The following is a 13,066-nucleotide window of genomic DNA, read 5'->3' as shown; positions in this document are numbered from 1 at the left end:
TCATACTTATGAAGCTTTGGTAATCAGGACTGAGGCCTTTCTCCCAGCAGCTCATGCTTGGTGCACCCAAGGTAGCCTGGTTAGTCTCCTTCCTGTTTAGTGCCTCCAAGTTAGCCTGGTTAGTCTCCTTCCTGTATGGTGTCCCCAAGGTAGCCTGGTTAGTCTCCTTCCTGTGTAGTGTACCCAAGTTAGCCTGGTTAGTCTCCTTCCTGTGTGGTGTCCCCAAGGTAGCCTGGTTAGTCTCCTTCCTGCCCTAGTTTATAGTCCCCACTTATCTCTGTTCTGAGTCTCCGAGGCTTTCCCAGCCTTGCACCAGCCTTCTCCCAACACTTTCTAGTTCTCAGCCTTGTATGTTCTCTTTCGTTCTGGGTCTCTATGTCCCAGCCATGGGTACAGATCTTTTTGGCATGCCCTCTGGTTCCTCTTTTAGGAAATTTCTAGCTGTTTTTGAGCAGCTCTGAAGGCCTCTTCTGGTTTTACACATTTTCTCCTGTTAGAAACTATCAAGTCAAGAAATTATATATATATATATATATATATATATATATATATATATATATGCACACACACACACACACACATATATATACACACACACATATATATTAGTAATTACATGTTATATTTATTTATAGAAATAAATATAAAATTTGTTGTTTTATATATATATACATAATTCATATATAAAATTATATATGTATAATTTATATATTTTAAATTACTTTTTTACTGATTGATGGTTGATTATAGAATTGTTCCTCTTAACTTGATTTATAGGCATCTTTATACCATAAAGAAGGGTTTCCTGAACTTGCTAAATTACCTTAGATCAAACTATGAACGTACAAATGGTTTTGAACTCTAACATGGGAGTTTCATAGGGTTCATCTGATCAGAAATGCCTAAGATGCTTGTAGAAGTTTGTATTTGCAGCCCTGTTTCTTAGTGGGTCTGGTGTAGCAGCCTTGGATGACCAAAGACTGCATGTTTAACAAGCAGATTTTTCTGATGACCAGGCAAACTCAAGAAATACAGGCTTGTCATTTGTAGTTGAGTAAACACCCAACTAAATGTGATGCTTAGGGCAGTTTATATTGTTATGTGGGTCTAGTGTGTTTAATGTAAAATCTGTTAAAACCGGTTTGCTCTTTCTTTGGGCCTACAGCTCACTTCTCTTACAATTATGTGTGGCCGAGGGTCTAACTTCTCCAATGAAATGTGAACAGAACTGGTGTGTAAGCAGCTTGTGGAACTGGCCCATCCATTACTCCTTGCCTTCACTACTTCATATTCGTTCATCTCTCACTGTCTAGATACAGAGCACTACAAAGTCCTAGGCAACAGCGGAGTCACAAGATGGAAAGAAGTCTGTCTATGAATGACCACGTGGAACGAACCATCTCACCAATGTGAACACTTGCTCAGGTCTGTGATCTGAGCAAGAAATAGAATTCTAATAGTTTAAATCACTATATATTAGAGCCTATTTGTTATAGCATCCTATCCTATCTTGTGTGCTGCTCTCATTAAAAAAACAACAACAACACTTAAAAAGTGTTGGCTTAGCCATTAAGTGGCAGGTGATAAAAACAAACACAGAACAGGCTGGAAAGATATAGATCTTTGTTATTCTGTGGCAAAATATTTTACAAGGCTGTTGTCTGCGAAACATGGAAGATAAACCTCGTTCCTACAGAGTCTGTAGCACTCAAAGGAAAGGTTGGGAAGTGCCAGAATTCTTATTGTGTTTAGCAAGGTGTTACAAGGAAGAAAAGAGCTGAATTAGTTGTTTTTAAAGCAGAGATAAATAGAACACATATTAATGGCCTTATAGAATTGAAAAATTGATTATTTTTAAAAGATATTTATTTATTGTCCTGACCGGAGTGCTCGTGATTAGAGCATTATCCCGAGTACCAAAGGGTTGAGGGTTTGATTCACAGTCAAGGGCACGTGCCTGGGTTGCGGGTTTCCTCCCCACTCCCCTACTCACAACCTTGGCATTGGGACGATAATTTGACCAACTGAGCTACCTGGCCAGGGCAAATTGATTATTTTTGGATTCCACAAATAGGAGATACAACTAAAAAAGGGTTTGAGAAAAAAAAGGATTTGAGCAACAATATTCATTTCTTTATTTAATTAGGAGAATCAGCTCTGTGTCAAAGATAAGACCCAACAAGTATTGGCCTTCCATCTAAGCCTACTGCTTCATATGGCCTCCAGGCAGCCAAGGTTAAGTTGAGAGCAAAAGGCATTGGTTAGAGGAAGCAGACAAATAAAGCATGTTTAAGAAATTATGTCTAGGAAAGACACTTCAGTCTTAGATGTGGTTGCTGACACATGGAACTTACCAGAAGCCCAGTAAATTTTGGAGAGTTGTATTTCCAAAGAAATGTCAAGCTTGGATTAAATATGCTATGACTACAAAAAAAACCACTTGAGCCCCCAAACTGCACAAGTAAGAAACAGGTTCTGAAGTTGTGCAGCCCCCAAGGAAAACATACCTTCTAAGGTCCAATTCAGATGAGAGTCCTACAGGATAATGGATAAGGAAGAAAAACCTCCTGGAGAGCCTCGCCAGGCAAAGTCAAGAAGAATGGATGAAGGAATTCCTCTCAGAGAACATCATTAGGATCAATTTCCCCCAATTCCAGGGCAGGGTCTTCCCTGTGTTTGCCTTCAGGGGTCTGTTATTGCTATGTGTCACCCATTCTTCCCTTTTCTGAAAGGGGGCTGGAATATTTTAGTTATCCCATCCCCATCTGTCATTGTCCAGGGGGTGATTGTGTATATAGGATAGATAATTAGTCTTCCATTGGACCACAGGAGCCACATCTCCATCAAATGGAAAGGACAGTGTGCCACCTGCAGATGCTGGGCTTTGACCTGCTTCAGTGACAGAATGGGACGCTGGGTGGTTCCTCTTAGGAAAGGGGTGAGTTTGTTTTGCATGTGGGAAAAAGTGTGCAAGCATATCTGGTGACTGGAGAGTCTGATGCAGGCAGAGACGGCTAGTTTCCATTAGAGTCCATTCTTCCCTCTTTTGGCCACGTAGATGGCCTGCATTTCCCAGCCTCACTTCGAGTGAGGTGTGGCCTTGTCACTAAGTTATCCCCTCCGGAGTGCTACTAGAAATGATCTCTGTCACTTCCAGACCTGGCCCATAAAACTTTCTATTCAAGTTTCTCCATGTTCTTTCTCATTAGGCTGCTTGGATGCAGATAACTGGAGATCCTAGGGGCGGCAGGGTCACAAGATGCAAGGAGCCTAAGTCCCTAGATGACCACATGGAAGAAAGCAGCCCCACTGACTTGAATGCCCGCCCAAGACCATAACATTAGCAAGGAACACCCTTAACTGTGGTGTTAATCCCTTACATGTTTGGGTCTGTTTGTTATAGCAGGCTAGCTAACATTGGCTTTTTGATTAATGTTATTAGCTTAAACCGATACACTGCTTACTTGTTTGTTTACTGTTTCATGGCCTTCCCTTCTTCCATTACAAGGTATCTGACCTTGGGTAAATTGGTAAATACCTTTGGGCCCTCATTTCCTCATTAGTAAAATTGGGAAAATAGTAGCACCTCATAGGGTCATTGTGAAGAGGCAACCATCGATGTAGGAAAACACAAGTGTGACTGAAGGACTATAGGAGTGTACAGTTGTCGTTATTGCTATTAACACACATTCTTGTGGCGTTTGGGTTTCGTAATTAATACTACCACATACTGAGATTGGGAATGATGAACACCCTGAATAAAAGTTGTATTGTGAACCAAGACAAAATGCTGAGTGAATACACATGAATCAGCTCTTTTTGTTTCGTGAACACTGGGCAAATCCAAAAGTTCAGAGTATCAGGAATGATGCCAGGCTCTCCATGACTCATGGACGGTCCCTACTGAATTCATGATGGGATTTATCCTGACCGCGCTACACCCAGAAAATTAACTGTTTGGATTCTGCTAACTTACCCAAGGGGTGGCGTGGATTTTTGTTTGTGGTAAAGTAAATTTTCTGCCTGGTCAGAACCTGTATCCTCACACAGTGGGCAGGGCCTCCACAGACCTTTGTGATCATGTGCTCATGATGGATGAGAGAGACAGTCTCTGATTTCTTCCCTGTCCTTTCCGGAGAGGCCTTGTGTTGTTCGCCTTTGCCTACATTTGTAGAACAGGCCAACTGTATCAAAGACATAGACTTCCAGTGTACTGAGCCCAATTCGACTCACAAAAAGAGGAGAGATGGCAGATTTTGAGAAAGATATCCCAGAGATAAAATACTGTTTACTTGAAGCCCAACCTCAACAGGCAGTTAAGTAGTAAAGTTTATGAAGCATTTCCTAGCTGGTCAGCGAAGGGAGCCAGGAATTAGAAGCCTCAGTTGCTGGGAGCCTGTTCGCTGCAGCTTGAATTGGTCACAGTCCTTGTTTTGTGGGCAGCTAACCCTGGGAGGCAGGCAGGTTCTGCAGGTGCGGTTTCTAAACCTGGGAGCATGGCTTTTCCTGGGTCACTCTGGTCATAGATACTTAGTCTTCCTTCCTTCCTTCCTTCCTTCCTTCCTTCCTTCCTTCCTTCCTTCCTTCCTTCCTTCCTTCCTCCCTTCCTCCCTCCCTCCCTCCCTCCCTCTCTTCCTTCCTTCCCTCCTCCCTCCCTTCCTTCCTTCCTCCTTCCCTGGCTCCCTCTCTCCCTCCCTTCCTCTTCCTCCTCCTTCCTTCCTTCCTTCCTTCCTTCCTTCCTTCCTTCCTTCCTTCCTTCCTTCCTTCCTTCCTTCCTTCCTTCCTTCCTTCTTCTCTTACCACCTCTGCACTATACTTTTGCTTTCTGAGTGTAATTTCTACCCCTGGAGACTGATCCTGATGGGTCTCATAGGCATCTCAGTGTAGACTGTGGAAGGCACTAGCCATATAATTCCTGTCACTGGGCCTTTGGTGTAGCCTCCCAGAGTCCAGAAAAAGCATTAGACACACATCACAGTGCCACAAAAAAGAGATATTGGGGGGTTGGATACCTATGAGACTGGGTTTTGAGCATCATTACATTTAGAAGGAAGAGAGTGAATGATTCCACTGGCCCATTCTTGTCTCCCCTTTCACTAATTTATTTTAGATTTGTGTCTAAAGTTAAAATCCTGGTGATTAATTTCATAGTCCCATGAGAGTTGTTTTAGGTTTCCTTTTTGGCTTACAAAACATGAGTTGGATCCATTCTCCAGAGACTCTCAGGTGTCTTCCGAAGGAACAAAAGAGAAACTATTGAGTATATGTTCTCAAATGGGCGGAACTGTATAGGCCTGGAGCTTTTAAAAATTTCACTTTTTATTTTATGTTATTCCTCCCCTCCCACCCCCACCCCCTGTGCAAATTGGACCCCATCCTCTGCTTTGGCCATTAATGTTATGGTTGAATCTACTTTGGACCCATCACCATTTAATTAGGTGGAAAAGTTAGAATTGACTTTTCAGCTCTCTGTGAAAACTTCCTTTTACATATCACTCAGTTGATAGAGCAACTAGATTCCTCCCCTTTTCCATGAATTGTGTTAACTTCCTGCATAGGCGGCCTGGGTTTGCAAATAGTGGCTTAAAATGAGTTTCCAAACACAGGTGGTTTTCAACAAGCTCTAGGAGGGATGGGTGATAGAAGAAAGAGCCACAGACAAAATGAACTCTGATTCTGAGAGTGATGGAAATGGTGCATGAGGTACGTCTTTTCCAGATTTCAGCTGAATGGGCTTATTTCACACACCCACGCACATAAACATACAAACCACGGTCACAGTCTGACTCAACATGCACTCTGACTAAACTCAAAATGGAAGTGCTATCCTTTTGTCATGTCATGTGAAATATTATTTGCTAGTACTTTCTCAGTGGCGGGTCTGCTACAAAACTCAAAGCTTACAGACAGGATAAAAATAGGATTGGAGAAGAAATGTGGTTGTTCATGGTAAGCTGTGAAAGCGCTAAAGGTTGTTAGGGCATCTTGAGCCATTCTGAGGGGAGTTGGGAGCAGGGCCCAGAGATATTTCTTAGGTACACCTGTAAAAAGCATGAGTGACCTTTTCTACCATCATTCTACTGCCCCCTAATTTTAGTCCTAGCCCTTAGTTGAACTTGGGGCTACCCCAGAACATGCTCTTTATATAAGAACTTAAATGTTTGATTGTGCCATCCAAAATTTAGGCAGGCTATTGGACATATGTAGGAATTTTAGTACATCCCATTTGTTACCAAATGAAATTTACACACTTAGACATATATATTTGATAGATCTGAGAGGTTAAAGAGTGACTCTGCAGCCCTAACTGGTTTGGCTCAGTGGATGGAGTGTTGGCTGCGGACTGAAGGGTTCGATTCCGGTGGAGGGCACATGCCCTGGGGTTTCAGGCTTGATCTCCAGTGCAGGAGGCAGCCAATCAAGGATTCTCATCATTGATGTTTCTATCTCTCTCTTGCCCTTCCTCTCTGAAATCAATAAAAAAATTTGGAAAAAAAAAAAGAGTGACTCTGCATGTGTATGAATGTGTTAACTAGCATAGTCAGTTGAAGTTGAGGAGGATCTGGAGAAAGAGTGTCAGGCTGGATACTATAGAGGAAGAGCAAATACAAAGTCTTCCAGGGAGGACAGAGTTGAGTGTGCTTGAAGAATATCAAGATGGCTGGCGTGGCTAGAGCAGAAACACTAAAGAGCAGAGTTAGGAGATGATGTTGGAGAGATAACAGGGACGAAGTCATGGAGTGCCTTGTAGACCATGATAAATGATGGGGTCTGAGTGTGATGGAATTGGAGGATTTGGGGCTGTCAGCCATGTGCAGAACTGACTATAGGGGACAAGATTAGAAGCAGGGAATCTGGAGGTGTTTACAGTAGTTTGGATGAGGAATGATGGTGGCTTGGATAAGAGTAAAGGCAGTGGAGGTGGGGAGAAGTAGTCAGGTTTGAGATATATTTTGAATGTTGAGCTATTGGCAGAGGTTGGATGGAGAGGGAGAAAGGCACGGTCAAAGGAAGAAAGAACTTAAGGAGAGTACCAGCTTTTTTGTTCTGAGCAACTAGGTTCATGTACTTCTATGGGGAAGCCTAGGGGAGAAATAGATTGGGGGAAATAAAAAGTTCTGTTTTGGTCAGGTTAAGTTTGAGATGCCTGTTATCCAAGTGGATAGTTGGATATCTGAGTCTGAGTCTCAGGAGGTTATTGGGGGCGAAGTACATATTTGGAAGTCATCTGTGTCTAAGTAATATTTAAAGCAATGACTCAAGATACAATCAACAAGGGCATGAGTGTAAATAAAGAGGGCCAAGGACTGAGCTTGAAGGTATGCCAGCACTTAGTGGCTGGGGAGAGATAGAGGAAGCAGCAGAGGAGATGGAGAGAGATCTGCCAGTGAGGGCAGTAAAGACCAGGAGACTGAGGTGCCTCTGAAACCAAGTAAAGAAAGTGTTTCAAGGAGAGTAACAAACTATAAGAAAAGCCTCCGAGAGACCAAGTAAGAGGAGGACTGAGCATGGAACACTGATTTGGCAAGACATGACCCTTTGCCTCAAGAGCTCACAGCACAGTGAAATTGGGAACCTAAGGAAACGGATAAATTGTTATCCAATGGTGGAAGTTGTGTTCTAGAAATGTTAACACATTTCTGGAGATGGGTTGAAGATGGAGCAAGGAGCTCCCCTTGGAGAGGCAGGGAAAGCGATGTGGAGGAGATGTACTTTCGGATTCTGGTACATGAGGAAAAGGGGAAATTATTGAGATTCATAAAACTGAAAAAATATTTTTCTAGTTGGTTATTGATTTTTCTATAATCACTCATGCACAACTGATATTTCCTCTCCCAAGTGAATATCCCACTATTATAACTCTGTGTTTATCAATTATCATACTCATGATAACTATAAGGATAGTACACATACTCCATCACACCCTACTCGATTTGGAGGCCATTCTTGAAATTATATTTTTTTGGTGTTATAGTCTTTATCTTTTATTGATATTTTAATTCCCTTTTAAAGGTGTGTGTGTGAAGAGACCCTATTTTTAATTATAATAGCTATGATGTACCTAACACCAACCATTGTAAGGCACTGTTGTAAGAACTACATGTATTAATTTATTCCCCCCTCCCCACAAAAATCCTAATACCTCTGTTATCCCTTTTATTCCATTTGTGATAATTGAGGCACAGAGAGGTTGAGTAACTTGCTCAAGGTCACACAGTAATGGCAGAGCCAGTATAAGAACCAGGCTATCTGGCTTCAGAGCTTACCATTTTGAGCGGTATGCTGTACTTCCATCCTTACTATTTTATCTCTACCTTCCTGGGAAGGCCATCTATTAGCGAAACATATTTAAAGGGATAGGCTTTCTTTGACTTGAACTACAATTTTCTAAAGATTCAGTAAATCAGTTGCATGCAGGTTGTCATTTCAGAATAGTCTGGTAGGACCCAGGGACTGGATACTGGTTACTCCACATGGAGAAGAGAGCATTAGTTTTGTTTTGTTTTAACAATTGGTTATAGGTTCTCATGTGTAAGAATTTAGCTCATAGATTTAGAGGATGGTGTTAAAAGGAGCTAGAGTCTTTGTGATGGAGGAGATCCCTTTATTGATGGAAACATTCACTTCATTACTATCCTAGATGTATTGGCTCATGTCTCCATTTCCTTTGTAATCTAGTTGAAAGCACATGAGAAAAGATTGCCTACTTAAAAAGCTATAAAGTGCCAGGTCAGTATGGTTCAGTGGTTGATCCAGGAGGTCATAGTTTGATTACTGGTTGGGGCACATGCCTGGGTTGTGGGCTCAATCCCCAATGAGGGGCATGTAGGAGGCAGTAAATCAATGATTCTCTCTCATCATTGATGTTTCTATCCCTCTCCCCTTCCTCTCTGAAATAAAAAAATATATATATTTTAAAAAAAGGTACAAAGTGTAAATTGGAGCAACAATGTTTGGCAATGCCTACTATGTGCAAATGATTGCTTTGGGTATAAGGAAGGGCTGTGATTTCTTAAGAGCTAAAATCATCGAATAGCCAAAATCTTTAAGATGCTTTCATGTTCAAATAACAATAAGTATATGCACAATCCTATATAATAAAAGCCTAGGTGGCATCACGCCCTCACGTGACATCATCACAAGATGGCTGCCACAAGATGGCCAGCAGGGGAGGGCAGTTGGGGGTGAACAGGACGGCAGGGGAGGGCAGTTGGGGGTGACCAGGCCTGCAGGGGAGGGCCGTTGGGGGCAAGATCAGGCCAGCAGGGGAGGGCAGTTGGAGGCAGGCAGGACAGCAGGGGAAGGCAGTTGGGGGCAATTGGGCTGGCAGGGGAGGGCAGTTAGGGGCAAACAGACTGGCAGGGGAGCAGTTAGACATCAATCAGGCCAGCAGGGGAGCGGTTAGGGGGCGATCAGGCTGGCAGGCAGAAGCGGTTAGGGGTAATCAGACAGGCAGGCAGGCGAGCAGTTAGGAGCCAGCAGTCCCGAATTGTGAGGGGGAGGTCTGACTGCCAGTTTAGGCCCGACCCCTGTAGGATTGGGCCTAAACTGGCATTTGGACATCCCCCAAGGGGTCCCAGATTGAAGAGGGTGCAGGCTGGGCTGGGGGACATGCCCCCCCCAAGCACAAATTTTGTGCACCGGGCCTCTAGTTGAAATACAAAATAATTTGACTGTAGTGGAATTTAGTGGTGGTTCAGCCTTTGATCTCTAATATTTTTGGTTTTGTTTGTTTGTTTTTTATTGGCTGGCTTTATCTATAAAGATGGTGTTATTCTCTTTCTTTCTGACACTACACTGTAATTGCTTCACCCAAGGATGGGGATGGGATACATATGTTTCAAAAACACTTGAAACCTCTTCCTTTAGGAGATTTTGAGTTCCACCTTGGATCGAAACATTTTTGAAATTAAGTACCAGCCAGTTTTCCTTTTCTGGCAGAAAGAGGGTGTGGAATAAGAAACCTTACAACTATCCTAGTAACTTTAAGTCACAGACCCCATAGTTTCATTATTTGTTCTTTCCCCTCAAGGTGAAAGCCTACCTGTTCTTCTCTTTATTCTATTCTCATTAAAATATTCTTCCCTGGGCATAGTCATTATCCTATATAATAAAAGGCTAATATGCAAATTGACTGAACAGGAGAACGACCACTCGCTATGATGTGCACTGACCACCAGGGGGCAGACACTCAATGCAGGAGCTACCCCCTGGTGGTCAGTGTGCTCCCATAGGGGAGTGCTGCTCAGCCAGAAGCCGGGCTCATGGCTGGCGAGCACAGTGGCAGTCGGACATTCCCCAAGGGCTCCCGGACTGTGAGAGGATGCAGGCCGGGCTGAGGGACCCCCCAACTCCCGAGTACATGAATTTTATGCACTGGGCTTCTAGTATTTTCAGAAAAGCTTAAGGGAGCCAGCATTCAAATTCACTCTTAATTTCTACAAACACAGAAAACCAGCTGGGAAATGGACACTGTGGCTCTGTCCCTGTCTGCTCTGTAATATTGCCGTAAGCCATGTAAGCCGAGGAGAGGGGCGGGAGACTTAGGTGATTGTTTAGCTCTGGAAAGAAGCTACTTCCTGCAGAAAGAGGCTTCCAAATGGCCACATAACAAAGCCAACACTCACACAGGTTTCCTGTGGGCCGCTTCCCCTCTGGGGAGTCTGACCCAAAGCCAAGGGGAAGGAAATTCTCCTCTTACAAAATCTCAAATCTCTGATAACTCACCAAACTGATCACTATTTAAAAAAGTTATAAAATTGAGGCTATTGTGAACTTCTGAAGAATTTTATGAACTTGCTTTTAAGAAACTGAATAAGATTTGTTTTGGAAATTAAGAGAAAAAGAGTAAAATGGAAACATTTAGATAAGATATCACATTGATAAGCAGTCACACTACGAACTTTAGAACGCTTAAAAATATACATACCTGGAAGAATTAAGTCGTGACTAAAGTATGTTAACTATCATGCTTTAAATTATTTTACCCCCAATTTTGTCCTTTTGGGACATACTTTAAAAAGTTTTAGATTTTATTTTTACTTTTTAAAACCTATCAATTAAAAATATTTCTTTTCCTTCAAGATACAGATCGCCTAATAAATATTTAAACCCTTTTATGACTTCCCCCCCACCCACAACCCCCCAGGAAAATCAAAGCATAGTAGTACAGCACCAATTGTTATAGCAACATGAAAATTCTGATGCTTATTATTCTCAACATTTTCATTTCTGAATGGCCTGTGGTGAATATAGGAAAAGTGGCAAGAACACTTCTTTGACCAGTTGTGTGGTTAGTGGTGATTTTTTTAAAAAAAGAATTGTGGTGCAATTACACTACATTTTAAAATATTCACAATAAAAAAAGTTGCTGAATCTCTGGCGCATTTCAGGGAATCTCCCCAGTATTATTCATTTGATTTTTTTTTTTGGGGGGGAGGGGGAGTGTTACAATACAAATCGATGTACCAATTGTTCTCCTAATAATTCCAGCAAAGTCCTTGGCTGCATGTTATGCTAAGTTACCTGGGTATTGCCAGGCCCGCACCCAATACTGACATTAGAAACCAGCCAGGCTCTTGGGAAGTCGGGGTGTCGCCTGCCGCCTCACTCACCCCGCAGGCAGGGAGCGGTCCCCCACCTTCTCTTACCTGCATAGTGGTCAAACACCGTGGGCACGTACTCCTCTGGGAAGGCGTCGTTGGCGTAGCTCATCAGCAGGCAGGTTTTCCCCACGGCCCCGTCCCCCACCACCACGCATTTCAGCATCTTCTTCTCCTCGCTGCCCCCGCAGCCGCAGCTGCTGTCACTCTCCTTGCAGTTCATTCTCGCGGCTCCCGCTGCTGTGCCTGAGCTGCTGCTGTGGCTTCTCCCGCTTCTCCCAAAGCCCATGAAGCTGCGGGAAGTGATCTCAAGCACCAGGCTCGAGATCACTTTGCTTTACTTTGGGTACCTGGGATCCTCCAGACCTGTTGGAGGCAGCTGGCACATGCCCTCTGGCTTACCATACTGGTAAAGAAAGGTAGCACACACTTGGGAGCATTACTAATCCCTGTTCCCTAGCAGTTTGAGTCCAGAAACCCTCATTTTTCACCGAGTGCTAGGGGCTTCCTGGCAGTCTGGAAATTTCAACAGCCTGCGGGTTTCACTCTGCTCTCCCCCTCTCCAGCCTGGCTGCAGACACGGGATTGTGCTGAATCTTCCCCATTTCCCACTTCACAGCTAACATGGAGGAGAGCTGGGCTTTTTAATGGAGTTTCCCCCTTGCTTCCTCCAGCCTGCCGAGTGTCAGGAAATCATGGGTTTCCTGCTGCATTCCATATTAGGATCCGTGGGCTGGGGAAGGCTGCAACAATGGGAGCTCTGTGTGCGTGTGTTTGTACTTCTGGGGAACGCTGCCAGGACCTGGAGTGGGAAAACACTAGGGGTCCCACTGCAGACTCAAGCTGTCAGACTTCCTGTTCGTCCGCTGCCGGGGAGGCTGCTTGCCTGTGGCTGGCTGGGAAGAGGCTGATGAAAGGATGGAAACTGGAGAGTACTGTCTGCCACAGAAACAGGGGAATGGCTTAAGTGAGCAGAGAGAACCACACCAGCCGTTCTAGGATAACATATGACATCATCCCTCTCTGAGTCACTCGTTAAAAGCTCTGTAAATTAAAAATGGACAGTTCTTCACATACTTAAATGAGAAATTTTAAGCGATTCCTTCCTGCAATAAAGAGAAAAAAAACCATCCACGTTTTCAAAGGGAAAGGTGGATCATAGGTGTAGTGCCTGTTCAGGATTATAAGTTGCCACAGTTGAGCACCACGCTCAAACAAATGTGTATTCCAGACACAAGCATTTTTATGGTCGTAGCACATAAGAAATCAATCAGATGTGGGACATTTGCATCTTCTTATTAGTGAAGAAACACACATGTGCTTGGCTCACCCGTACTCTTGGAAATGAGTGTGTGGGACGGCTGTATTGATTTGGGTTAGGCCTCCAAGTGCTGCTTTTACTTGGAGGGCTCCCTTTTTGATTTAGCCCCATCCCCTTGGGTCAGCCTGGTTCCCTTCAATTA

The 13,066-nt window shown here is 43.5% G+C and overlaps 1 protein-coding gene across 2 annotated transcripts in view; it reads right to left on the bottom strand.

Moving 5' to 3' along the window:
• Window positions 1-12,610, bottom strand: part of RHOJ (ras homolog family member J) — an 80,774-nt gene extending 68,164 nt beyond the window's left edge. Inside the window, exon 1 of one of the 2 annotated variants that reach the window (XM_079767986.1) lies at window positions 11,652-12,610. In XM_079767986.1, coding sequence (XP_079624112.1) covers window positions 11,652-11,892 — 241 coding nt within the window. In that variant the 5' untranslated portion in view covers window positions 11,893-12,610. The remainder of the gene's footprint in view (window positions 1-11,651) is intronic. The other variant, XM_079767987.1, reaches the window with a different exon arrangement.
• Window positions 12,611-13,066: the final 456 nt, after the last annotated feature.

This window comes from Cnephaeus nilssonii, assembly GCF_951640355.1.
Source record: "Cnephaeus nilssonii genome assembly, chromosome: 4".
Lineage (NCBI taxonomy): Eukaryota > Metazoa > Chordata > Mammalia > Chiroptera > Vespertilionidae > Cnephaeus > Cnephaeus nilssonii.
The sequence above is the reverse complement of the archived record's forward strand: the minus strand, read 5'-3'. Positions and strand labels throughout refer to the sequence as shown.